This window comes from Aotus nancymaae, unplaced genomic scaffold (genome assembly GCF_030222135.1).
Source record: "Aotus nancymaae isolate 86718 unplaced genomic scaffold, 86718_ANA_hifiasm-v0.15.2.pri h1tg000139l, whole genome shotgun sequence".
Classification (NCBI taxonomy): Eukaryota; Metazoa; Chordata; class Mammalia; order Primates; family Aotidae; genus Aotus; species Aotus nancymaae.
The window spans coordinates 64,820-91,917 of record NW_026988554.1 but is presented as its reverse complement, the minus strand read 5'-3'; the positions used below and the strand labels follow the sequence as shown (position 1 = coordinate 91,917).

At 57.6% G+C, this 27,098-nt stretch overlaps 1 protein-coding gene across 4 annotated transcripts in view; it reads right to left on the bottom strand.

The window, feature by feature from the left end:
• The window catches only part of LOC135272860 (zonadhesin-like), a 62,271-nt gene extending 40,292 nt beyond the window's left edge, over positions 1-21,979 (bottom strand). The window contains exons 1-3 of one of the 4 annotated variants that reach the window (XM_064371576.1): positions 21,916-21,979; positions 5,936-6,019; positions 4,887-5,007 (exon numbers count right to left, since the gene is read on the bottom strand). In XM_064371576.1, coding sequence (XP_064227646.1) covers positions 4,887-4,953 — 67 coding nt within the window. In that variant the 5' untranslated portion in view covers positions 4,954-5,007; positions 5,936-6,019; positions 21,916-21,979. Of the gene's footprint in view, positions 1-4,886; positions 5,008-5,935; positions 6,020-6,637; positions 7,336-7,613; positions 8,117-21,915 lie in introns of those variants that run through there. The other 3 variants (XM_064371575.1, XM_064371573.1, XM_064371574.1) reach the window with 3 other exon arrangements.
• Between the last annotated feature and the right edge of the window lie 5,119 nt (positions 21,980-27,098).

The following is a 27,098-nucleotide window of genomic DNA, read 5'->3' as shown; positions in this document are numbered from 1 at the left end:
CGGCACCTTGCCCTGTCCAGAGGCCATGGACCCTGGGACCTATCCCTGTCCAGAGACCCAGGCCCTCCGGCACCTGCCCCTGTCCAGAGGACCTGGACCCCGGCACCTTCCCCTGTCCAGAGACCAAGGCCCCCCGGCACCTGCCCGTGTCCAGAGACCCAGGCCCTCCGGTACCTACCCCTGTTGAGAGACCCAGGCTCCCCGGAACCTACCCTCTCCAGAGACCCGGGGCCCCCGGAACCTACCCCTGTCCGGAGTCCAAGGCCCCCTAGCACCTGCCCCTGTCCAGAGACCCAGGCCCCCCGGCACCTGCCCTTGTCCAGAGGCCCTGGACCCCGGCACCTACCCAGGCCCAGGCCCCCCGGCACCTACCCTTGTCCAGAGACACAGGCCCCCCGGCACCTTGCCCTGTCCAGAGGCCGTGGACCCCGGGACCTATCCCTGTCCAGATACCCAGGCCCGCCGGAACCTGCCCCCGTCCAGAGATCCTGGCCCCCTGGCTCCTAGCCCCGTCTACAGACCCAGGACCCCGGCACCTAATGCCGCCCAGAGGCCCTGGACACCGGAACCTACCCCCGTCCAGAGACCCAGGCCCTCTGACACCTACCCCTGTCCAGAGACCCAGGACCCCGGCACCTGCCCCTGTCCAGAGGCCCCGGACGCCGGCACCTACCCAGGCCCAGGTCCCCTGGCTCCTACCCGTGTCCAGAGACCCAGGCCCCCGGAACCTACCGTGTCCAGAGGCCCTGGACCACGGCACCTACACCTGTCCAGAGACCCAGGCCCCCTGGCACCGACCCCTGTCCAGACACCCAGGCCACCTGGCACCTGACCCTGTCCAGAGGCCCTGGACCCTGGCACCTACCCACGCCAAGGCCCCCCGGCACCTACCCCTGTCCAGAGACCCAAGACTTCGGGCAACTACCCCTCTCCAGAGACCCAGGCCCCCCGGAAACTAGCCCTGTCCAGAGGCCCTGGACCCCGGCACCTGTCTCTGTCCACAGACCCAGGCCCCCCGACACCTACCCCTGTCCAGAGACACAGGGCCCCAGCACTTACACCGTCCAGAGACCCAGGATCCCTGGCACCTACCCCTGTCCAGAGACCCAGGCCCCAGGCACCTAGCCCTGTCCAGAGGCCCCGGACCCCGGCGCCTATTTCTGTCCAAAGACCCAGGCCCCTGGCACCTACCCGCGTTCAGAGATCCAGGCCCCCGGCACCTGCCCCTGTCCAAAGAACCAGGCCCCCCGACACATACCCCCGTTCAGTGACCCCGCCCAGAACCTGCCCCTCCCAGAGACTCAAGCCCCTCATCACCTATCCCTATCCGGAGACCCAGGCCACCCGGCACCTACCGCTGTCTGGAGTCCCAGGCGCCCCGGGCCCCTGCCGCTGTCCGGGGTCCCGGGCAAACCGGCCCATGCCTCTGTCTGGAGACCCAGGCCCCCCGGCACCTGCCCCTGTCCGGAGGCCCAGACCCCCTGGCAACTGCCCCTGTTAGGAGGCCCAGGCCCCCGGCACCTACCCTGTCCGGAGACCCAGGACCCTTCCACCTACCCCCGTTCAGAGACCCAGGCCCCCGGCACCTACCCCTGTCCAGAGACCAAGGCCCCCCGGGTCCTGGCCCTATCCAGAGGCCCTGGACCCCGACACCTACCCAGTCCCAGGCTCCCCAGAATCTAACCCCATTCAGTGACCCAAGCCCCCGGCACCTGTCCCTTCCAGAGACCCAGGCCCCCCCACACCTACCCCTGTTCAGAGACCCAGGCCCCCCAGCACCTAACCCTGTCCAGAGACCCAGGCCCCCTGGCACCTACCCTTGTCCAGAGACACAGGCCCCCCGGCATCTTGCCCTGTCCAGAGGCCATGGACCCTGGGACCTATCCCTGTCCGGAGACCCAGGCCCTCCGGCACCTGCCCCTGTCCAGAGGACCTGGACCCCGGCACCTTCCCCTGTCCAGAGACCAAGGCCCCCCGGCACCTGCCCGTGTCCAGAGACCCAGGCCCTCCGGTACCTGCCCCTGTTGAGAGACCCGGGCTCCCCGGAACCTACCCTCTCCAGAGACCCAGGGCCCCCGGAACCTACCCCTGTCCGGAGTCCAAGGCCCCCTGGCACCTGCCCCTGTCCAGAGACCCAGGCCCCCGGCACCTACTCTGTCCAGAGGTCCAGGACCCCTGGCACCTACCCCTGTCCAGAGACGCAGGCCCCCCAACACCTAACCCTGTCCAGAGCCCCATGATCCCCAGTATCTGATCCTGTCCAGAGACCCAGGCCCCCCGGCACCTGCCCTTGTCCAGAGGCCCTGGACCCCGGCACCTACCCAGGCCCAGGCCCCTCGGCACCTACCCTTGTCCAGAGACACAGGCCCCCCGGCACCTTGCCCTGTCCAGAGGCCGTGGACCGCGGGAGCTATCCCTGTCCAGATACCCAGGCCCGCCGGAACCTGCCCCCGTCCAGAGATCCTGGCCCCCTGGCTCCTAGCCCCGTCTACAGACCCAGGACCCCGGCACCTACTGCCGCCCAGAGGCCCTGGACACCGGAACATACCCCCGTCCAGAGACCCAGGCCCTCTGGCACCTAACCCTGTCCAGAGGCCCTGGACCCCGGCACCTATCCCTGTCCAGAGACACAGGCCCCTGGTACCTACCCCTGTCCAGAGACGCAGGCGCCCCGGGACCTACCCCTGTCAAGAAACCCAGAACCCCCGGCACCTAACCCTGTCCACAGACACAGGCCCCCGGCACCTATCCCGTCCGGAGACGCAGGACCCCGGCACCTAACCCTGTCCAGACACCCAGGCCCCCGGCACCTACCCATGTCCAGAGACCCAGGACCCTGGCAGTTACCCCTGTCCAGAGACCCAGGACCCCGGCACCTACCCCTGTCTAGAGACACAGGCCCCCCGGCAACTGCCTCTGTCCAGAGGCCCTAGAGCCCAGCACCTACTAAGTCCCAGGCCCCTCGGCACCTACCGCGGGTCAGAGACCCAGGGCCTCCAGCACCTAGCCCTGTCCAGAGGCCCTGGACCTCGGCCCCTGCCCCTGTCCAGAGACCCAGGCTCCTCGGCACCAGCCCGTGTCCAGAGACCCAGGCCCCTGGCACCTACCCCTGTTCAGAGACCCAGACCCCGGCACCTACCAGTTTCTAGAGACTCAGGCCCCCCAGCACCTACCCCTGTCCAGAGGCCCAGACCATCGGCACCTGCCCCTGTCCAGAGGCCCTGGACCCCTGCACCTGCCCCTGTCCATAGGCCGAGGACCCCTAACACCTACCCCCTTCCAGGACCACGCACCTATCCGTGTCCAGAGACCAAGGCCCCCCAGCACCTACCCCTGTCCAGAGAACCAGGCCCCCAGCACCTACCCCGTCCAGGGACCCAGGCCTCCGAGGGCACCCAGCCCTGCCCAGAGGCCCTGGACCCCGGCACATACCCCTGTCCAGAGACCCAGGCCCCCAGGCACCTACCCCTGTGCAGAGGCCCTGGACCCCGGCAGCTACCCGCATTCAGAGACCCTGGCCCCCGACAGCTGCCCCGTCCAGACACCCTGGACCCCAGCAATTACCCAGGCCAAGGCCCCCCGGCACCTACACCTGTCCAGACACCCAGGCCCCCTGCACCTACCCCATCCAGAGGCCATGGAGCCCGGCACCTATCCCTGTCCAGAGACCCAGGCACCCCGGCACCTACCCTCGCCGTTCAGAAACCCAGGCCCCCCGCACCTGCCCCTGTCCGGAGACCCAGGGCCCCCGGCCCCTGCCCCTGTCCAGAGGCCCTGGACCCCGGCACCTACCCAGGCCCAGGCCCCCCGGCACCTACCCCTGTCCAGAGGCCCAGGCCCCCAGGCACTTACCCTTGTCGAGAGACCCAGGCCCCCGGCACCTACCCCGTCCAGAGGACCAAGACCCCTGGCACCTACCCCTGTCCAGAAACCCAGTCCCCCGGGACCTACTCCGTCTAGAGGCCCTGGACTCCGGCAGATACCCCCGTTCAGAGGCCCAGGACCCCGGCACCTGGCCCCGTCCAGAGATCAAGGCCCACCGGCACCTGACCCTGTCCAGACACCCTGGACCCCGGCACCTACCCAGGCCCAGGCCCCCTGGCACCTACTCCCGTACAGAGACCCAGGACTCCTGACACCTACGCCTGTCCAGAGACCCAGGCCCCTGGCACCTACCCTGTCCAGAGACCCTGGACCCCGGCACCAACACCTGTCCAGAGACCCAGGCTCCCCGGCACCTACCCCTGTCCAGAGACCCAGGGCCCCCGGCACCCAGCTCTCTGCAGAGTCCCTGGACCCCGGCACCTACCCCTGTCCTGAGTCCCAGGCCCCGGCACCTACCCCCGTCCAGAGACCCAGGCCCCCGGCACCTACCCCTGTCCACAGACCCAGGCCCCGGCACCTACCCCTGTCCAGAGGCCCAGGACCCCAACACCTACCCCGGTCCAGGACCCCACATCTAGCCCTGTCCAGAGATGCAGGCCCCGCGACACCTACCCCTGTCCAGAGACCCAGGCTCCCCAGGACCTGCCTCTGTCCAGAGCCACTGGACCCCAGTACCTGCCTCTGTCCAGAGGCACTGGACCCCGGCACCTACCCAGTCCCAGGCCCCTCGGCACCGACAACTATCCAGAGATCCAGGCCCCCCGGATCACACCAGGATTACAGGTGTGAGCCACCGAGCCAGGTCAGAATTCCCCGGGGCCTTGAAACAAAGACATCCCGACAATTAACAAGCCTTAACAAAACTGCATTTGAGAGGTGAAAGGAAGTAATTTTTTAATTTTGTCTCTCTCAATATTTCCACTATGTTTATAGACGGACACATGCCAAAAGGGCAGTTACAAAGAGAGTAGTTCTGGGAGGACAGACCAAGAGAGACTCACCTGCCATTTCAGTCTCAAAGAAGCCAATGAGAGACCGCATGAAGGACAGGATCCACTGGTCCGTCATGTTGGGGCTTTTTCTAACTGTGTTCTCATTGGAGAGAAATTCTACTTCTTCTTCCTAGGAATGAACAATCAGTTAAACACTTGCACATTGGGGTAAGTTACTATAAGGAAATCAACTTTTACAATCACTTAAACAAACAAATAACAAAAATCCCAAACACTGCTGGCAGTGTGAATTTCTGATTTTCAGCAATACTTTCAACATAAGCACCAACGTACGACATTAAGTCCTCGATTATGTTTTTGAGTGAACCGAAGTGAGTTTAGGAAAACATTACTTCTTTTCACCAAATAGTAATTAAGAATTGAGAGAGATTCTAAAACCTTGTCAGAAAGTGCAGGGCTTAATTCCTTTAAACCTCAGGAAGGAAGGACAGTAAAACTGTCTAGGACTGAATGATTGTCCACAAACTCAAAATGAGTACTGAGAAGGAACTGCCATGCTAAAGCTGTTCATTTTACCCAGAATGTTCTATCCCACTCTGCAAAATCCTCCTTGATCTTAAGTCCCTGCTCCACACACAGAATTCATGTCCTGCTTTGTTTCTCTGGCAGCACCACAACCAGCCTCTAGCATACACATATTAGCTCCAGCATAGATATATCTCACATGGCTCTGTAGGTACAAAATTAAAATAAATGGTGAAAGAGAATTCGAATACCAACAAGACAGGGAACCTAGAAAGGAAGGAAGGCAGAGGCAATCCACATCTAGCCTGGGGAGGACTTGGACAGCTCGACCAACACCCAACAGAGGTCCTCTTCCCAAAACGGACCTCTAGGTTGAAAAATGCCTTTATCATCTAGAAAACTATTTGGGGAGTTGAAGATCAACAAGCACACCAACATAACACCCAAATCGTAACAGAGATGTGTTGTTAAAAACCTAAGTATAAACGAAACCTAACAATTCTGACCAATAGTATAGGAGACGCTTACATATAAAACAATAAAGACACACAAGGCAAAGCACCGGTCTGTACCTGCGCGCATCAGCACCATACTTCTGGATGATGGAAACTGGATCTGGATAATTCTTTTTCCGTTTGCTCATTTTTTGGCCGTCACTTGTAAAACAAAAGGGAGATGCCAATTAAGTCAGTCAGTATCACAGATGATCTTGATATATAAGGATACAAAGCATTTGCAAATAGGAATACAAAAAAGGAAATGGGAAGGAGTAACTCAGAAGTTAGCGTTAACAGGCCAGGCATAGTGGCTCACGCCTATAATCCCAGCACTTTGGGAGGCCAAGGCAGGCAGACCACCTGAGGTCAGGAGTTCGAGACCAGCCTGGCCAACATGGTGAAACCCCGTCTCTTACTAAAAACACAAAAATTAGCTGTGTGTGGTGGTGCACACCTGGAATCCCCACTACTGGGGACGTTGTTTCGGTAAGTTTACCATCGTTTTGCTTCAATTGCTCTCCACCAATCTTCTCAGCTAAGATCGAGGTGAGCTGCACGGCGGAAGAGGGCTGCGTGTAAGAAGGCAGCTCTGTCTCAGAGGACAAAAGGCCTGGGAGCACTCGGACAGGCAGGCACTGCGTGGAGGTCGCTCCCCTCCCAGTGGCCACTGTGGAGGCATTTCATAGAAATGCTCAAGGACCATTCACATTCAGAATCGGGATCAAACCGAGAACTCATGAGGGATATCGGACAGGAGTCAGAAAATGAGTTTCTCACACAACCGGAGCAAGGAGGGGAGAACCCTGGGCTTCACACTTGCAATCCGCCGCCTTCCCTGCAGTGTGGCCCCGGTTATGTTGTCTCGCAACTCTGCCTGCATGAGTCCAATTGTCTTAGGAAGGGGCAAATGCTTCCTAAGTGCCAACGGGAAGTGTCAGAATACTGGAACATATTAATATTAATATATCAACTTTCACCCAAAAAAACCTGAAAGCATTTGCAGACAGCAAAAACAGCTTCATTATCCTTTCGTTTGTATAATATATCTCTGGAAAGATGAAAAAGAATCAGAACACCCGTTTGTTACAGGAAACAAAATGTTGTGGACAGAAAAAAGTGGGAGGAAGACTGGTCACTGCCTAGTCCACTGTGCACAATTTGAATTTCGAACCATGCAAAAGTATTGCTTGGTTAAATTCAAGTCATTTAAAAGATAAAAAATAAATATTTAATACAAGCACAATATGCTGGGAAACAAAATCAAAGGCTTTCTGGCCACAGAGCCACTCTTTCCCAGACTGAGGCTTTCCAGGAAAGGCTTTCTGCCTGAACCAGGCAGAGGATCCAGATGTGGATCGTCTGACAAACACAGGGCTTCTTAGGAAGTGTCCTAAATTGTGTTTAGGAAGTGCAGCCCCTGTTGAGATTCATCAAGAGAGGGAAAGAGCCCAAATGGGAAGGAGCATGGGTTGAGGGGCACAGAAGTAGGTCTGTTGACAAAGAACAGAAGTAAAGGGGACATCAGGTTGAAGCTTTGTGCTGTGAGTCAGAAGGACAATTTAAAAGTTGCCTAAAGAGGCACACACAGTCCGCGCTGCTGCCCTCCAGCTGGAAGGGAAGCTCAGCTCTTGCCTACTGACTGGAGCCCTGCACAGAATGTCCCCTGCCGCGACCGGTACTTACTGCAGCGCCCCTCCCCCTCTGCAGAATGTCTGGGTCCTATGTTCTAAACTGCCATACTTTCAAATTTTACCTGACCTACCTGAACTCAGGAGAATCTGTTGAGGCAGGTCACTCTCTGGGTCCTGCCCTTGACTTTTCTCACCACAGAAACTGCCAGACAGCGGTGGTCAGCACCCAGCCTGAGGCGATGGCTTCAAATGGAGGTGAGTCTGTAGGGACAAGGGCATTATCCAATTCTCTGCCATGTTTCAAATCCTTGGGAATTCAAATTTCACAGTGCCCCAGGGGACAGCTGATAGGGCTGATGTCCAGGAGGGAGGAAGCACTGGATGTTCCCAAATACATCACACCTGGGGAGGGCCATGGCACCCTGAGTCTGTGGTTAGGGAGGACGGCTCCTTAGAGGTGGACCAAGGTGCCCGGGGGAATACACCATGTAGGGGAAAGGATGGAGTGGATGTATTGATTCTTTCTAGAGGGGGACAGGTCACATCGCCGTGTCTTTGTAGGGAGTGGTGGGATCGTGTTGTGCTGGTGGCCCAGGGAGGATGACAGGCAAGTCTGAGCCCTGTGTTGTGTGTCTTCAGGCACCTGGAAGGTGCCCTTCCATATTGTGCAGAGGGATCTGGACTGGACGTTTCTAGATCTTAGGGAAGAGTGGGGAGAAGTGGGCTCAGCCAGAAAACTGTTGGGTGGGTTGTCTGTGACAGAGCATGCAGTGACAGCCTCTGGGTGGGCGAGGCTGGAGCTACTGTAACTGCCGCAGTCTCTCAGCTCCCTCCCCAGAGGTGGCTTCTCCGTCAGTTCAGGTGGCTGTTGGCTCTCATTTAACAGGGGTGGGGGCAGTTGGGGAAGATCAGGCAACACGGCCTGGGCTTCCCAGCTTGTTCTGAATTGTTCGTCCTTTTGTGGAAGCTCAGGTCTTCAGACCCACTTCCTCTTGTCTGCTAGCTCATGGCCTGTCCTCTGCACTTTGTGTTACTGTGGAGAGGAAGAATTTGTCTCTTTTCCATGTCTACTACCTCATGAACAGGGGTCAGGTGTGGACTCTTGCTGGTTCTCAGTGGAAGGGTCTGGAAAGACTGGTTTCCTATTCAGTAGAGGAAGGAGAGTAGCGTACAAATAGGAAGACGGTCCTCTTATTATTCTCCTTCAAGTCAGGATGTGTGTCCTGACTGATGAGGTGCATGTGCTGTATCCCTAGTCCCCTTGACTGGAGACTGCATGAGGTCCTAGTGAACAGGGATGAGCTCCAGACAACTTTGCCACACCTGGCCTGTGGCCCAAGAACTTCTGGTTCTTGGTTGGTCACTAGATTCAGTTATTGGGAGCTCAAAGGAAAAGGACCAGAGACGGGCTCGTTGTCCCATGACCTATTCTAACATGACCAGCAGCTGTGGAAATTCCTGGACACCTCCCCTGACAGCCCCACTGCTCACTGCTTCCTGGCTGTGCGCTAATCGTGTGCAGCTGTTGCTGGCTGAGCAATCAAAGTATCTCAGGGAACTCCACCACTGCTTCTCAGACCTGCCCCCTGGGAACACACCTTCCTGAGTGGCAGCCAGGACCACCGAGCACTGAGGAAAGGGTGGCCCAAATCTGACCCCTGTTTAGCACTTGCCGTGCATGGTGCCAGGACAATCACTTGCACACTGGCCATAACACATATGGGTTATCTTCAGGGTTCACAGGGTGCTGGCTTGGGACAGATTTCTTTCCAATGATTTCCTTCCTTCCTTCTTTCCTTCTTCCTTCCTTCCTCCCTTTCTCTTTTTCTTTCTTTCTTTTTCTTTCTTTTTTTTTTTTTTAACAGAGTCTTGCTCTGTCACCCAGGTCAGAATGCAGTGGTGCAATCTCGGCTCACTGTAGTCTCTGCCTCCTGGGTTCAAGCAATATTCCTGCCTCAGCCTCCTGAGTAGCTGGGATTACAGGCATGCACTACCACACTCAGCTGAGTTTTGTATTTTAGTAGAGACATGGTTTCACCACATTGACCAAGCTGGTCTTCAACTCCTGACCTCAGGTTATCTGCCCACCTTGGCCTCCCAAAGTGCTGGGATTACAGGCATGAATCACCACACCCACTCTAATCAGTGGTTTTATTTTGTTGTGCTGAGCTAGGACAGAAAGGGGTTTTCAAGAGCTTCAGGAAAAGGAAGACTGAAGAGGAGACACGACCATAATATTAGGAATCTTCTGGCTTCCTATAGGCCTTCTGAGCGCATAGCACCGCCCTGGGGGAGGCCCCTCACCTGCTGCTGAGCATGCTGAGGGCCACCAAGCCGGCAAGAGATTCATCCCTGACCCATGGCTTGGGAGATGCCTGTAAGGCTCACAGGGTCTGCCAGGGAGACCCTCAGAGGCAGCGAAGGCTTGGCTGTTGCTTCTTGGCAGACAGGGGTCAGGGAGTCTAGTGGAGCCAGGGCCAGGCTCTCTAGTGAAGCGACCCTCCCGTGGAGGAACAGAGCATGCGATACACACTCACGGACACTTACAAGCTGCAGTTTCCTTGTCCCACACCCTCAGCTGTTGGGACACCCCTCTGATTCCCAGTGACTAGTGCGGACCTGGAGACCCCAGCTCATTCACCTCTTTCCTTTGTCTCCACAGCATGCCCAGTGCTGGAGCCAAGTGTGACCAAGAACCCTGGCACCTCCATGCCAGTGTTCACGGCTCTGCCCTTCACCACACCTGCTCCCAGCCCAGCACACGGGCCGACCCTCGTGATTACAGTGGTTCCTCCAGGCAGCTCTCTGGTGCTGTCTGCCTTCCCCAGCACCCCTCTGGTGGCAGGACAGGATGGCCAAGGCCTGAATTGGGCTGGGGCTTCCAACGCCCTTCTCCAGATAAAGACAGAAGCGGGGCCTATGAAGGCCCCTCAGGCACAGACCTTGGTCCTAACTCAGGCACCCCTCGTCTGGCAGGCTCCAGGCACCCTCTGCGTGGGTGTCACATGTCCACCTCCCCGACCCCTAGCAGCTGCCCCTGCGGTGCCCGCTAGGGCTGCCCACGCCATTGGGGGCACCCGGGCCCGCGAGGGAGGCTGGTCCCAGAGCCTTCCTCCTCCAGCACCACCACCGGCTCCCCAGCCGGCCCCCATCATGGCCCCAGGGAATGCTTGTCCATGGCCACAAGGGGCTCATGGAGAGGGCAGCCAGGCTCCCTCCCAGGCCAAGGCCCAACCGGACGACTCCTGCAAGAGCGTGTATGACAACTTCCGACTCTGGCAGCACTACAAGACCCTGGCCCGGAGGCACATTCCCCAGAGTCCGGACATGGAAGCACTTTCCTGCTTCTTTATGTGAGTGTCCTCGGGGCACCGGAGCTCATCTCGCAGCTCACCCGTAAAGAGGCTGCTGGATGGACGGGAGGTCATGCCGTTCAGGGAAGCTTGCAGGGTGGTCTTAAAGGTGACGGGTGGAGCTATGGAAGGGCACATTTTCAGCAACATTAATCTGGCTGCCGCTCAGGACAGACTCTCAGGGGCCTCATCTCACCTGCCCCTCACTGTCCTGTGAGTCCTGCCAATCCTTACTTTCAAACATTGTCATGACAACGTTTACAGAAGACCCAGATCAGAGAGGGTTCCCGGTCCAACATGAGCCACGGGTTGGGTTTAGTGCACCCCAGTGCCTCCCCTTGACCTGAGTGGCAAAGGCCAGGGGCACATCACATGGAGCTGGGGGTGGGAGCTGCAGGAAACCGGCACACGCCCACTGTTCTGCTGAGGTCCAGCTGGCACAGTGGTGGTGGAGCCTGCACAAGGGATGGTCTTGGGCCCCGCACTAGGGTCCACGCTGGGCAGGTATTTGCAGCTTCGCCCTCGATCCCTTCTAGAAGAAGGGACAATGATGCTTCATTCAGAGGATGGTGAGGAGGTGACTTGAGCTCACATATGAGGCACATAGCACAGTGCCCGGCACATGCTGGGACACATTACATGATAGCTGTTATGATTACTGTCCCTATTGCTATCGCTATCGGAACTAGGCCATCTAGGACAGTGCTCCCCAAAGCCACGGGCTCCAGTGATGGCTCTCAGTGCACCACGAGTCCACGAGCCCACGAGCCCAGCAGTTCAGGGCTGTGGACTGTGGTGACTGAGGCAGCAACGCCTCCGATCTGAGGGTTTGTCGATTCAGTCCCAGTCCTGCCTCTCTCCATCCTGCAGGGCCTCTGTGACCCTGTGTCCCCCGCTGAAGAGCAAACCCGTACTCCACGGGAGCTTGAGCACAACCACCAGGCAACACACTGGCCACTCCCTAGGCAAGTCCCCTGCCCAGGCTGTAGGTGTAAGGAGGCCCCATCGTTGTTCCCAAAAATCTTGCCGCCCCTGCATCCTGGAACTGGTTGCATTCTCCCTTGGAGTTGAGTCCCGGTGCACTGGGGACCCTGATTCTCAGAGTGGAGTCGCCCCAGGCTCACAGGCTTGGTGTGGAGTGGGCTTCGATGCCGCTCTGCTTTGGTTCTGGTTTCTACTACTCTCCAGGACCCTGAGGCTATGTCCCCAGGGGCTACCTTACTCCAGAGTCCCCAGGAAGCTGCTTAAATGCTCAGTCCTGGGGCCCTGGAACCTGCACGTTAACCCTCGCTCCCCGGTCATTCTGTGTGTGCGCTGTCTCAGTCAGTTCGGGCTCTGTCATAACAAATCCTACAGACTGGGTGCTTCATCAGGACACAGTCACGTCTCCCAGTTCCAGAGGCCGGAAGTCCCAGATCAAGGCGACAGCAGATTGGTGTCCTGGCTGGAGAGGGCTGCCTCTGGCCGTGTCCCCTTGTGGCTGAGAGGGACAGCCCTGCTGTCTCCTCCTGCCCTTATTGGGGCTCGGATGCCATGACAGGAACCCACCCTCATGACCTGCTCTAACCCTGACTGACTCCAAGAACCGACACACTGGGGCTCAGGGCTTCAGCACAGAAATGCTGGGGACACACACGTTCCACCCATAGTACTGAGTTCACTTTTCAACACTGAGGACTCGAGGGGCAGTAGGAGAGGCCACCCAGTGGCTTGTGTTGATGTTTGATCTTGGGGGGGTGTCCTAGAGGCTGAGGAGCCCACGTGGGGGAAAACAGGACGGGGACACATGGCAGGACAGGTGTGGGGAGGACAGGGGCCGGGTGTTGGGACCAGGTGGGCTTGGGATGGAGGGTAGGCTTATGGACTGGGACTGTCTGCACCGCCTTACAGCCCAGTTCTCAGAACCCTGGCCCGGCGAAAGCCCAGCATGACCCTGGAGGAGCAACTGTGGCGGGCCATGCGGGAATGGCAGCACATCAGCAAGTCTGACAGGATCATCTATTACCAGATGGCGGCAAAGTGAGTCTGGGATGCAGGGGCAGAGCCCGCATGGCAGGGTTAAGAGAAGGTGACAGAGGCCCGGTGGCCATGGTGGCTTCTCAGCGTGGAGCATGAGGGTGTGGACAAACACAGGCCCTCCTGGGTCCCTGCCTCCCTCAAGAAACTGCTCCTCCCTCCTAGAGTGCTCTGGGGTCTCTATACTGCCCTGGTGGGAAGCCACGCCCTGCTTGGCCTGGGGCCAAGCCCTGCCTTGACACTGGGGGTCATGGAGGGAGCAGCCAGCATCACAGCCCAAAGGAGATCACCGCCAGCTGTGGGGATGGGGAGAAGCGGGGCTGGCGACTATAGACAGAGCGGGATGCACTCTCCTCACAGCAGTGGCCACGAGTCGGTTTTCACCCATCCCCGGCCTGGCCAGGATTGGAGAAACCTGCGCTGGGTCAGGGGCCACCTGCGTCCAGGACACCATGAGACCCATCTCTGGCCTCCCTGCCTTTGCTCCCGGGAAGTCCCCTCCGTTAAGACAGAAAGACAGCAGCCTTGGGGGAAAGGGGCCCAGCTTTTGCTTCCTCCTGACCAGGGGTCTCCCAGGCCTCGTGCTCCTGGGTTATACTTCAGGGACCCATAGTCCCAACCTCAGGACTCCTGCATCTGGGCAACATTCCTGACACCTTCTGCCATAAACCCCACCCCTGGCCAGCTGAAGCCAGGAGGAGGGGTCCCCCTGGTGCCCTCCTGGGCCTCGTGGCCCTGACTTGAGTCAGGAAGCCCTGTTGATGCCATGGGCTCTGCGGGGGCCGGGTGAGGGAGGGAGAGCCCAGAACTCTGGGAGCAGCTCCCTCTGGGACTGGGGGACAGGCCCCAGGCAGGGTCTGGACAGCCCGTCCACGGCACGCCTTCCCATCCCTGCCATCGGCTGCTGCCTGGTCCTGGGGGCAGGGGGCCTGGACCCTCTCAACACGGCCTGTAACCTTTTTCACCCCAGGTTCCTGGAGTTTGAGGCTGAGGAGGAGACGCGGTTTCAGAACTCACAGCGGATGAAGGGGCCCCAGTGCCTGCCTCCTCCAGCCCTGCCGAGGCTTGAACCTCAGAAACCGTTGGCCCCTGAGGTGGTCAAGCAGCCAGGTACGGCTTCCCACATTCCCACAGGAGCCACGGCAAAGGCCAGAGGGGCCGAGGGAGGCCACTGTCCCCACACCCCATGCCTTCCTTCAAGAGAGGGATGTGCTCCTCCAATAGGACAGCTCCCAAGGGCATATGTTGGGTACTGACCAGGTCACTTCATGGGCGGACCATGGTCACCAAGGAGGGTATTGACCTGGTCAGGTTTCCTAGCTACTCTCCCCTCGCCTGTCCAAAACTCAACATAAAATCCACCCAGGAACAGGGACGAGCGGGTCGAGTACACGGCATATCGGTGGCTCCAAACTTCCTCCCAAACGATGCTGTCTCAGATGTGCCCCTCCTGCGGCGTCTCCTCTGGGGCGCTGTGGTTCAGGTGGTCCTGACCCAGCTGGGTCCCACTTCATGTCCCCAAGCCCTGCCCTCCCTCGTGTGGCGCGGGCAGGAGGAGCAGCCCTCACCACACCCATCCTCCTCCCTCCCTGCCTCAGTGTACCTTCCGAGGAAGGCCGGCCCCAAGGCCCCACCTGCCTGCCTGCCGCCACCCAGGCCCCAGCGGCCAGCAGAGACCAAGACCAACCTACTACCGCCCCGGCGGCCAGTGAACACCAAGGCCCCCGAGGAGATCCCCCCTGAACTGGTACAGGAGTATATGGAGATCATGGAGGAGCTGCTGGAGCCTCCCACTGGGGCCACGGGGGAGCTCGAGGCACAATGGGAAGACCCAGGCCTCCTGAGCTACATTGAAAAGCTGTGCTCACAGGAAGACTTCCTCAGCAAGGTGGGCTGGCCTGAAGTGCTGGGGTCTGCAGGATTCCGGGGTGGGTAAGGGGGTCACTCGCAGGTCCTTGGAATTAAGCTCTGCTGTATGTTTGTGCCTGTCATTTCTTACTGTGTTTCTTTGTGTGTCTGCGTGGGTGTGAGTGTGGAGTGTGGACGTTACTTGTGTCTGTGTCTTTTCCTGTGTCATATGTGGGTCTGTTTGTGTGTCTCTGTCTGCATGTGTGTATGCTACCAGGTCTGTGGTCTGTGTGTGGAGCTGGTGGTCGCCATGCTATGAGACAGCTCCAGAAGGGTGGGGACGGGGCGCTCGCTGCTTTCTGCATCTCCTCCAGGTGTCCTTGGCTCCACGTTACTCCCTGCCCAGGTAGCTCTCACCGTCTTCCTTCTGTTTCCAGGTGGAGGACATCATTCACCCCCGATTCCTGGAAGAACTGCTTTCCCCAGATCCACAGATGGATCTCTTGGCCCTAAGCCAGGAGCTGGAGCAGGAGGAAGGACTCACCCTTGCCCAGGTAGAGCAGGGAGGGAGGGGAACCCAGGTACCCCGGGGGCAGGAGGGACCCGGCACACAAGCCCCACCTGATTGTCTACCCCACCCTGCGGGGCATGCTCGGCTTCTTGGGGAGCCACTCCGAGGTGGGGAGGTGCAGGTTCAGATGGAGCGGGATGGAGAGGAGCCAGGGAGGGGAGTCAGGATGCAAACTGGAGTGAGGCCCAACGGGATGCCCGGCACAGCCACACCCTCTGTCTTTGACAGGAAGCCCAGCTGCCTCAGGCTTCCCTGCCTGCCACCCAAGGCCGCCTCAGCCCAGAAGGACAGGGTCCCCAGGGAGCTCGTCAGTCTCCCTCTGCTCAGAGAGGAGGTCTCAGCCCAGCAGCGGCTCCCACCACCGAGTCCCAGGAGCGAGCTCTCTTCGGAGGCCCATCCTCTGCTCAACAGACGCCCCACCTAGGGCCTGGGCTCAGAGTCTCTGGGGCGCAATCCCTGGCTTGGGGGCTGGCTGGCCCCTCGCAGCCTCAAAAGAGAAAGGGTGACCCCGTGGTCTCCAGGAAGAAGAAGAAGAAGCGGGCTTGCAGCCAGTAGGGGGACACGGCAGGCTCTCTGGTGCCAATCCCCGAGGTGGGGCTCTGACATCTGTTGCCCCAAAGCAGACAAAAGCTTCTCCCCCAGTGCGGATTTGCTGGGCCTTAGCTTGATAGGGAAGGGTGGGGGAGGGAGGGAGGGGAAGGAGAGGGTGGCTGAACCAGAAGGGAGGGCCTGGGGGGAGGGGGAGAGGGTGGGAGCAATGCCTAGGGGGTCTCCTATGTAAATAGGAATAAATATAGTGGTGTTGGGAACGCTCTCTGGGCTGCTGTCTCTGTCCTCAGGGCTGTGCTGCTCAGTGGAGGGGGTCTGGGAGAGCAGAGGGACCGGGAGATGCCAGGCACTGGGGACCCACGGGGGCCAGCCCCACTCGTTCCTCCAGGTGTAGGCTGCCCCTTCAGATGCTCCAGGGACTGACAGATGCTGAGGAAACCCTGATCCCTCCCACCACCCACTCACAAGGCCCCGCCTGCTTTAGTTATCAGCATCCCTGGAAAATCCTGGGATGTTGAGAGCTGGCTGGCTCTTGTTCTGCCCCGTGGGAGCTGAGGAGAAGGCAACTGCCCGCAACATGGACACGGGGAGAGGCGGCCGCTCCTGCTTAACCCTCATCAGGAAGAGCTCAGGCCCTGGGCTGGGAGGAGATGTCAAGGCATCCATCCACACGGGTGTGTTTGGGATACGACGGTGGGTGGGGAGCAGAGAAAGTCCTTCTGCCGGTTTCTGGGCAGGAAAGAATCTTGTCCAACTGGCGGAAGCAGATGCTCCTTGCCGTGGCCACAGGGACTGGCCTCAGGGGCCCTCGGGGTGCTGCATGGAGCCCCCCACAGCTATGATTCCCTTCCCATGTGATAACTCGACTCTTGTGTGGAATTGATGCAGACACAGATTTACACTGGTATCTCAAACAGTTCCCTCCCAATCCACCATCACAAACGGGTACAAGCATGGCCAGTCTGCCAGGCGCAGGGTGGCTGTGTCTGCTGGTCCCAGGGCCAGGGAGAGCTGGGACCCAGGCCAAGAGGGGCCGAGGGGCAGCCGCCCTTCTGCCAGGCACAGACCTCAAGAGCAGAGCAGGGCTTGCCTGGGATGTGGCACTGGCTGTCTGGGAAGTGCCCTGGGATTCGGGGGCCAGGTGTTGGCTGAAGGGAGACTTCTGGAGTCTAAGAGTGAGATGATGACTGCATCAGGAGAGGGACTGAGGCTGGGGAGGATGCTCTGCTCTTTCCCACATTGTCCGGTCCTCCTCATCTCTGCTGAACTCCCCTCACCCCATGTGGCCAACCTCTACCCCCTTACCCCTAACCCACCTCTCAGAATCTCAGATCCCAGCACAGACAGGACCTGGCACCCGCCCCAGTTCCCTTCTGGCCAATACCTTCTTCACTGCCTGACTTCCGATTCCTCCCCAGGGCCCTTGTTGGCTCAGGACCATGGTGACTGCCAGAGCACTGGTCCCGGCACTGCCTGCATGCAGAGCTGTGGTCATGGTGCCAGGGGCTGGCCCAGCAACAGAGGCTGGTGGGGCACAGCTGTCTGGCACACGGTGGTCTGGCCCCTCTGCCGAGTGACAAAGGGAGCCATGTTTGGGGCCTCTCCGGCCCCATCCTCCCCCAGAATACACCAGTCAGCTGGACGGATGCCCCTCCGCCCCATCACTTCTGCTCCATGTGGGCAGTGTCAGAGGCCTGCCCTCTGTGGCCTTTGGGAAGAAGAGTTTATCTTGGCAAGGCATCCCCAGCTCAGCGCACATCAGCCCATCGGGGAAAATGTGGGGAGTGAAGAGTCACTGGTGGGTGATGTGCGCAACTCCCGTGACTCCTCTACCTCCAGGACCATCCTCAGGAGACGAGGTAGCACCTCCCCTTTGCAGCGTTGAGGAATGGTAAGTGAGCCGTGTTTGAAGGGAACGTGGTCTGTACTCTGCTGTGTGTGGGTGCTCAGTCAACTTCCTCACCTAAAGATGAAAGTGACACCTCGGCTTAGTGACACCTCGGGACTCCTGCTGGTTACCCCACTGGCTGTTGTCTGCCCCACGTCCCTGTCCTTGTTTTGGCTCAACCACTCCCAGGAGGCAGAACGTGTGCTTCCTCCACCTCTGTGTCCCGCCTGAGGCCTAAAATCTGCCCCTAAACGGGGACAGTAGGGGCGACTGGGGGGCTCTGACAGACTGAACGTTCGTTCCCCTCTCCCGCCCAATTCCTGTGTTGAAGCCCTAATCCAGGATAGATGATGGTATTTCGAGATGGGGCCTTTGGGAGTTCTTCAGGGTTAGAGGAGATCATGAGAGTGGGGACCTAATGTTGGGATTAGGGCCCTGGTAAGAAGCAGAGACCCCAGAGCTCTCTCTCCCTGACACGAGGACACAGTGAGAAAGCAGCCATCTGCAAGCCAGGAAGAGAGCCCTCACCAGAACCTCACCACACTGGGACCCTAACCTTGGACTTCCAGCCCCCAGACTGTGACTAATGCATTTCTGTTTTTAATATGCTCCCCCAAGTCTATGGTCACTTTGTCCTAGCAGCCCTATGGGACTAGCACAAGTTCCATCATCTCAGGAACTTCTTTCCTAACTGGTATCTGGAAACCGTGCATCAGAGCCATGGGAAAGAATGAAGAAAGGCTCAGTCCTTTACGATGGTCAGCACGCAGCTTAAAATTGTTCTTTTAATACAATCAGTAAACTTCACAATCTGCTGATGCTAAAATAATAGAGGAGATTCAAATTAAGAATGCCAGCACTGAAAGAGAACATAGAACCACAGATCCTGTAGTCACTAAACAGGTAATAAAAGAACATACTAACAACTACATGCACACTCATGTTAAAAACTGACATGGGCAGGGCACAGTGGCTCACACCTGTAATCCCAGCACTTTGGGAGGCCGAGGCGGACGGATAACCTGAGGCCAGGAGTTCAAGACCAGCCTGACCAACATAGAGAAACCCTGTTTCTACTCAAAATACAAAATTAGCCAGGTGTGCTAGTGCGTGCCTGTAATCCCAGCTACTTAGGGGGCTGAGGCAGGAGAATCGCTTGAACCCAAGAGGTGGATGTTGCAGTGAGCCAGGATAGCGCCACTGCACTCCGGGCAACAACAGCAAAACTCCACCTCAAAAATAAAAATAAAAATAAAAATGAATTAGCTGGGCTAATCCCAGCTGCTCCAGAGGCTGAGGCAGGATAATCACTCGAACGCGGGAGGCAGAGGTTGCGGTGAGCCAAGATGGCGCCATCGCACTCCAGCCTGGGCGGCAAGAGCAAAACTCCTACCAAAAAAACAAAAAAAGAAAAAAAGAACTAGCCAGCCATAGTGGCATGCTCCTGTAGTCCCAGCTACTTGGGAGGCTGAGGCAGGAGAATCGCTTGAACCCGGGAGACGCGCACCATCCCACCCAGCTAATTTTTCTGTATTATTGGTAAACATGGGGTTTCACTACGTTGGCCAGGCTGGTCTCACAACTCCTGATCTCAGGCAATCCACCCGCCTCAGCCTCCCAAAGTGCTGGGATTACAGGTGTGAGCCACGACGCTCAATACATCCTTTTCAATAAGCTCTCCTCTCTGACGTGACCCAAAGAGCCAGTAGCTCCTAAGATTCCCATGTGTGTCAGAAGCCTGAAGTCAGTGAGATGAAGCCCAACTTCAAGAATCGGAGGAAACCAACTTGTGGGGCAACAATGTAAAGAAAACACTGGGTAGTCTGGCTACAGTATCATTAAATTTTCTTGTTTTCAGAAGTTTGAACTCCAATAAAAGGACTTTCAATGTGCTATTTTTGCAATTTTCAGTAACAAATGTGTGTATACAGAAACAATAAAACTGACATATTCGAGTAACATTAAAAACATTTTTTTTTCTTTAAAAAAAAAAAGAAAAGAAAAGGCTGCTGATGAATGAGTTACATGGCTTTGGCCCAGTATGGAGTGGAGCTCAATTTCAACCCAGATGCTTCTGACTTGGAAGGCCATTCTTCCAAGCATCTTTTTTCTAGTATGTTAGATATACATTCTGACTCCAGGTCTAACTCCAGAGACTACACTGTTTTCACAATACCACGTCTCCTCAACTGTACAAAGTACTTGCACAAAATGGTTGATTCTCTTCTCCCAGTTTCTTTTCATTCAGGAAAAGGGAAAGAAAAAACATTTAATTAAGCATCCAATAAATATAAACAAATACAATCTTAACATTTATATGCTTTCTCAGCAATATTCTTTTAAATGATAAACCAAAAGAATATATATCTAACACTAGAAAAAAGATGCTAGCAATTGAGGAGTGCAACCATTAACGTTGTAACTACGTACAATCAGTTAAGTCACTGGGAAGAGAAAATCACCTAAATTTCTTCCAGTTAAAACCAAATTAATAACTCTCGTCTTATAAATATGATAGCCAAATGTGAGACACTACCCACAAAATGCAGAGGGGCACAGACAAGCCGCAGCAATATCACGACCCTGCAGTTCACAAGTAAGGGAGACACACCATTATCTGAGATATACTGGAAGGACACCGATACATATGGCATTGCAATGGCTGTTTCAGGAAACATCCATTTACACAGTTTCCTGGATTTCAGGCATAAAAACATGACTGAAGACATATACTGGCCCTATTGCCTTGACAATTCATAACCATTGTAACAGTTACCATTTCGCTACTCAGAAGATTATTAAAAAATCGTATTTTTCATAAGACTCTACGACCTAAGACCTACTACCCGTAACTCTGACATACAAATATTGTACAACCTTAATATATAATTATCAAATCTGATAACCAACGTTCTGTAAATTACCAGATATTACAATATTTTGGTGTTTGCCTGTTAACCAAGCTGGGGCGGGGGGGGGGGGGGGGTTGGAAGAAGCCTCATTTTACCTGCCCTTTCCAAAGTTTCACTTCAAGACAGTTCAAAAACTCAGTATGTCCAGGTATAAATCTCCAAGTTTGTCTAATTTACACTGCTTAACAAAAGCGATGTAGACAGCAATTACTGTATCCTCCATCAATCTTTTCAGATTGCACAGAATTTCTTCCAGAAAACTCCAATAGAAAAAAAGACAGGTGTTTCCGTTTTAGTATGTACGTCGTCTTTCAAACAAGTCAGTGGAGAGTGAAAGCCTTTAAAACGTTTCAACGTTCCTGGTATTGCTTTCCGATCAACATGATAAAATAGACAATCCATATTTGCCAAGATTAAAAACGCTTCCACCACGTACGGAAAATCTCTCCAAAAACACAAAATCTAATTCAAACATTATAAATAACAAGAGAAATGTAAAAACAATTGCATAAACAAACTTCCAAATGCGTATGGAGTTGACAATACTGAAGCCATTACTCAAAAGAAACCTCTGTAAAACCAAGAACGCACAATCGACGCCGGAGAAAGCCAAACCAGAGGGGCTGCGCGGTCCCGCATTGCAAATTTCAACACACTCACTCCTACACGAATACATCCAAGGCCACTCACTAAGGAGAAGAAAAGTGCGTGGCTCTCCAGAGCACGCAAGTTTCGCCGCGCGCATCACGAAGGGAGCTGCGCCGGCGCGAGGACCGGCCGATGGGCGTTCCGGCAACCTACAGCTTGCAAGGACCACGGCCATCCCCCGGGCCTAAGAAGGGTGGCCCGAGGGCAGGCCCGCGTCCGCGGGGTGACCCAACCCGCCCCTCCCCCGTCCCCGCGTCCGCCTGCACAGCGCCGCCACCCCCGAGCCCGCCGGCCTCCCAGTTCTGCTTCAAACAAAGCGCGCGCTAAGAGGCCGGCAACGGCCAGGGAAGTGGAGACAGGGGAGTGGCGGCCATGTTGGCTGGGGGCGGAGGAAATGGGAAGACGGAGGAGTACGGGCCGGCGAAGAAGGAGCGCGCGCCCGCCCCGAGGCCGAGGCCCGCCCCGCCCGGGTCCCCGCCGAGGACCGGCCGGCAGTGGGCGCGGTGCGGGCGCCGCCGGAAGGACAATTCCCCACCGGACCCCGCGCGGGCCGCGCTCGCCTGCACCCTCGGCCAGGCCGCCGCAACCCGCACCCCGTCACGGGCCTGCAAGACCCACCCTCCCCCGCGCGGACCTTACCTGCTGGCCGCTGAGGCCGCCGTCCACATGCCCGCAGTTGCCGCCGTTACTCGTTCGCGCTCCAGCCAGCCCTAGCCCGAGCCAGAAGGCGCCTCCACGCCGCCGCTCCCTCGCGGCGGACGCCAACGGCTCCGCAACAGCCAGACCACCCGCGCACTACTCCCGACGGACTGCAACTGCAACACTGGCGCTCGCTACGCAGACGCAGTAGAGCAAGACGCAGGCGCCGCGTAGCGGGGCGGGGCCGTGGAGCGAGGCGCAGGCGCGGTGGAGCGGGACGGGACGGTGGAGTGGGGCGCAGGCGCGGTGTAGCGAGACGGGGCGGTGGAGCAGCGGCGCAGGCGCAGTGCAGCGCGACGGGGCGGGGCTTTGGAGTCGCTTAGGCGACTAAGGCGGGGCCCCAGCTCTGGACTTCCAGATAGGCACCCGGAATGGGCGGCGGCAGGCCCCCGGAGCCCTGGAGCCTGAGGGAGCGCAGCTTTTCTCCGAGGGCAGGCAGCCGAGATCGAGCCATTGCACTGCAGCCTGGGTAACAAGAGGAAACTCCGTCTCAAAAAAAATAAAAAATAAAAAATAAAAAATAAAAAATCATCTTCCGGGCGCGGTGCCTGACGGCTGTAATCCCAGCAATTTTGGAAGCTAACGCGGGTCGATCACGACGTCAAGAGATCGAGAACATCCTGGTCAACATGGTGAAACCCCGTCTCTACAAAGAATACAAAAAATTAGCTAGGCAGGTGGCGCTTGTCTGTAATCCCATTTACTCAGGAGGCTGAAGCAGGAGAATTGCCTGAACCCAGCAGGCGGAGGTTTCGGTGAGCCGAGATGGTGCCATTGCACTGCAGCCTGGATAACAAGAGCGAAACTCCGTCTCAAAAAAAAAAAAAAAAAATTCATCCGGGCGCGGTGGCTCATGCCTGTATTTCCAGTTACTTGGGAGGCTGAGGCCGCAGAATTGCTTGAACCCAGGAGGCGAAGTCTGCTTTGACGCGAGATCGTGCCATTGCACTCCAGCCTGGGTAACAAGAGCGAAACTGCGTCTCAAAAAAAAAAGAAAAAAAACAAATCTTCCTGGCGCGGTGGTTCACACGTGTAATTCCAGCTACTCGGGGACCGGGGGGGCGGCTGAGGCAGGAGAATTGCTTGAACACAGGAGGCGGAGGTTGCGGTGAGCCAACATCATTCCATTGCACTCCAGCCTGGGTAACAAGAGGGAAATTCCTTCTTAAAGAAAAGAAAAAAAAAAGAAATCTTCCTGGCGCGGTGGTTCATGCCTGTAATTCGAGCTACTCGGGCGGCTAAGGCAGGAGAATTGCTGCAACCCAGGAGGCGGAAGTTGCCATGAGCGGAGATCGCGCCATTGCACTGCAGCCTGGGTAACAAGAGCGAAACTAGATCTCAAAAAAAAAAAAAGAAAAAGAAAAAGAATGATCCGGGCCCGGTGGCTCACGCCTGTAATTCGAGCTACTCCGGAGGCTGAGGCAGGAGAATTGCTTGAACTCAGGAGGTGGAGTTTGCCTTGAGGCGATATCGCGCCACTGCGCTCCAGCCTGGGTAAAAAGAGGGAAACTGGGTCTCAAAAAAGAGAAAAAAAAATCATCACGGCGCGGTGTCTCTCACCTGTAATTCCAGCTACACGGGAGGCTGAGGCAGGAGAATTGCTTGATCACAGGAGGGGGAGGTTGCGGTGAGCCAAGATCGCGCCATTGCACTGCAGCCTGGGTAACAAGAGCGAAACTGGGTCTCAAAAAAACAAAAAAAAGAAAAAAAAATCTTCCTGGCGCGGTGGCTCATGGCTGTAATTCCAGCTACACGGGAGGCTGAGGCAGGAGAACTGCTTGAACCCAGGAGGCGGAGGTTGCGGTGAGGCAAGATCGCTCCATTGCACTCCAGCCTGGGTAACAAGAGCGAAACTCCGTCTCAAAAAAAAAAAATCATCTGGGGCCGGTGGCTCATGCGTGTAATTCCAGCTACTCGGGAGTCTGAGGGAGAAGAATTGCTTGAACTCAGGAGGCGGAGTTTGCCTTAAGGCGATATCGCGCCACTGTGCTCCAGCCTGGGTAACAAGAGGGAATCTCGGTCTCAAAAAAAGAAAAAAAAATCATCCCAGCGAGGTGTCTCTCGCCTCTAATTCCAGCTACTCGGGAGGCTGAGGCAGGAGAATTGCTTGAACCCAGGATGCGGAGTTTGCCTTGAGGCGATATCGCGCCATGGCACTCCAGCCTGGGTAACATGAGCGAAACTGAGTCTCAAAAAAAAAAAAAAAAAATCTTCCTGGCGTGGTGGTTCACTCCTGTAATTCCAGCTACTCTGGGGGTGCTGAGGCAGGAGAATTGCTTGAACCCAGGAGGCGGAGGTTGCGGTGAACCGAGGTCCTGCCATTGCACTGCAGCCTGGGTAACAAGATCGAAACTCGGTCTCAAAAAAAAAAAAAAAAAAAAAAAAAATCATCCCGGCGCGGTATCTCTCGCCTGTAATTCCAGCTACACGGGATGCTGAGGAAGGAGAATTGCTTGAACCCAGGAGGCGGAGTTTGCGTTGAGGCGACATCGTTTCATTGCACTGCAGCCTGGGTAACAAGATCGAAACTAGGTCTCAAAAAAAGAGAAATCATCCAGGTGCGGTGGCTCACGCCTGTAATTCCAGCTACTGGGGAGGCTGAGGCAGTAGCATTGCTTGAACCCAGGAAGCGGAGTTTGCCTTGAGGCGATTTCGCGCCATGGCACTCCAGCCTCGGTAACAAGAGCAAAACTGCGTCTCAAAAAAAAAAGAAAAAAAAAAAATCTTCCGGCCCGCTGGCTCACTCGTGTAATTCCAGCTATTCGGGAGGCTGAGGCAGTAGAATTGCTTGAACCCAGGAGGCGGAGGTTGCGGTGAGCCGAGATCGAGCCATTGCACTGCAGCCTGGGTAACAAGAGGAAACTCCGTCTCAAAAAAAATAAATAAATAAAAAAATAAATCATCTTCCGGACTGGGATAGTTGCCGGGGGGCCTGAGTCTCTGGGAGGGCCAGGTGCCGGGGACCTTGGTCTCTTAATGGGGGAAGGTGTTGGGGGCCTGGGTCTCTGGATGGGGGTAGGTGCCGGGGGTCTGGGTCCCTGGAAGGGGCAGATGCCAGGGTCCTGGGTAACTGTACATGGTAGGTGCGGGGGGCCTGGGTCTCTCGAAAGCGGTAGGTGCCGGGGGGCCTGGGTTTCTGGATGGTGGTAGGTGCCGGGGCCTGGGTCTCTGAACCGGGTTAGGTGCCAGGGGCCTGGGTCTCTGGACAGGGGCAGGTGCCGGGGAGCCTGTGTCTCTGGACAGGGGCAGGTGCTGAGGTCCAGGGCCTCTGGACAGGGCTAGGTGCCGGAGGCCCTGGGTCTCTGACCCGGGGTAGGTGCCGAGGGGCCTGGGACTTAGTAGGTGCTGGGCTCTAGGGCCTCTGGACACAGGCAGGTGCCGGGGGGCCTCGGTCTCTAGACAGGGGTAGGTGTCGGGGGGCCTGGGTCTCTGGACAGGGGTAGTTGCTCTGTGGCCTGGGCCTGGGTAGGTGCTGGGTCCAGGGCCTCTGGACAGGGGCAGGTGCCAGGAGTCCTGAGTCTCTGGATAGGGGTAGGTGGCGGGGTCCTGGGTCTCTGGACAGGGGTAGATGCCGGGGGGCCTGGGTCTCTCGACATGGGTAGGTGCCAGGGGCCTGGGTGTCTGGACAGGGGTAGGTGCCGGGGTCCTGGGTCTCTGGACGGGATAGGTGCCGGGGGCCTGTGTCTGTGGACAGGGTTAGGTGCTGGGGGGCCTGGGTCTCCTGACAGGGGTAGGTGCCGGGGGGCCTGTGTCTCTGGACAGGTGTAGGTGCCGGTGGCCTGTGTCTCTGGATAGGAGTCGGTGCCGAGGGTCCAGGGCCTCTGGACAGAGGCAGGTCCCGGGGAGCCTGGTTCTCTGGACAGGGGTAGGTGTCACGGGGCCTGCATCTCTGGACAGGGCTAGGTGCGGGGTCCTGGACCGGGGTAGGTGTTGGGGTCCTGGGCCTCCGGACAGGGGTAGGTGTTGGGGGACCTGGGTCTCTAGACAGGGGTAGATGAGGGGTCCTGGGCCTCTGGACAGGGACAGGTGCCGGGGTCCAGGGCCTCTTGACAGGTGCAGGTGCCGAGGGCCTGGGTCTCTGGACAGCGGCAGGTGCCGGGGGGCCTGAGTGTCTGTACAGTGGAAGGTGACGGGGGACCTGGGTCTCTGGAGAGTTGTAGGTGCCGGGTTCCAGGGCCTCTGCACAGGGTAGGTTCCAGGGGCCTGGGTCTCTGGACAGGGTTAGGTGCTGGGGGGCCTGAGCCTGTGTAGGTGCCGAGGTCCAGGGCCTATGGACAGGGGCAGGTGCCGGGGGTCTGGGTCTCTGGAGGGGGGTAGGTGCTGGGGGGACTGGGCCTGGGTAGGTGCCGGGGTCGAGGGCCTCTGGACAAGGGCAGGTGAAGGGGGCCTGGGTCTCTGGACGGGGTAGGTGCCGGGACGCCTGGGTCTGTGGACAGGGCTAGTTGCCGGGAGGCCTCGGTCTCTGGACTGGAGTAGGTGCCGGGGGGCCTGTGCCTGGGTAGGTGCTGGGGTCCAGGGCCTCTGGACAGAGGCAGGTGCCTGGGGGCCTGGGTCTCTGGACAGGGGTAGTTGTCGGGGGGCCTGGGTCTCTGGACAGGAGTAGTTGTTGGGGGCCTGGGTCTCTGGACAGGGGTAGTTGTTGGGGGGCCTGGGCCTGGGTAGGTGCCGGGGTCCAGGGACTCTGGACAGGGGCAGGTGCAGGAGGTCCTCGGTCTCTGGACGGGGTAGGTTCCGGGAGGACTGGGCCTGGGTATGTGCCGGGGTCGATGGCCTCTGGACAGGCGCAGGGCCCAGGGGGCCTGGGTCTCTGGACAGGGGTAGGTGCCGGGTGGTCTGGGCCTTGGTAGATGCGGAGGTCCAGGATCTCTGGAGAGGGGCAGGTGCGGGAGGGCCTGGGTCTCTGGACAGGAACAGGTTCTGGGGGCCTGGGTCTCTGAACGGGGGTAGGTGCCACGGTCCATGGTCTCTGGACAGGGTAGGTGCTGGAGTCCTGGGTCTCTGGACAGGGTAGGTGCCGGGGGGCCTGGGTCTCTGGACAGGGGTAGGTGCCAGGGGTCCTGAGTCTCTGGACATGTGTAAGTGCCGGGGGTCTGGGTCTCTGTACAGGGGTAGGTGCCAGGGGC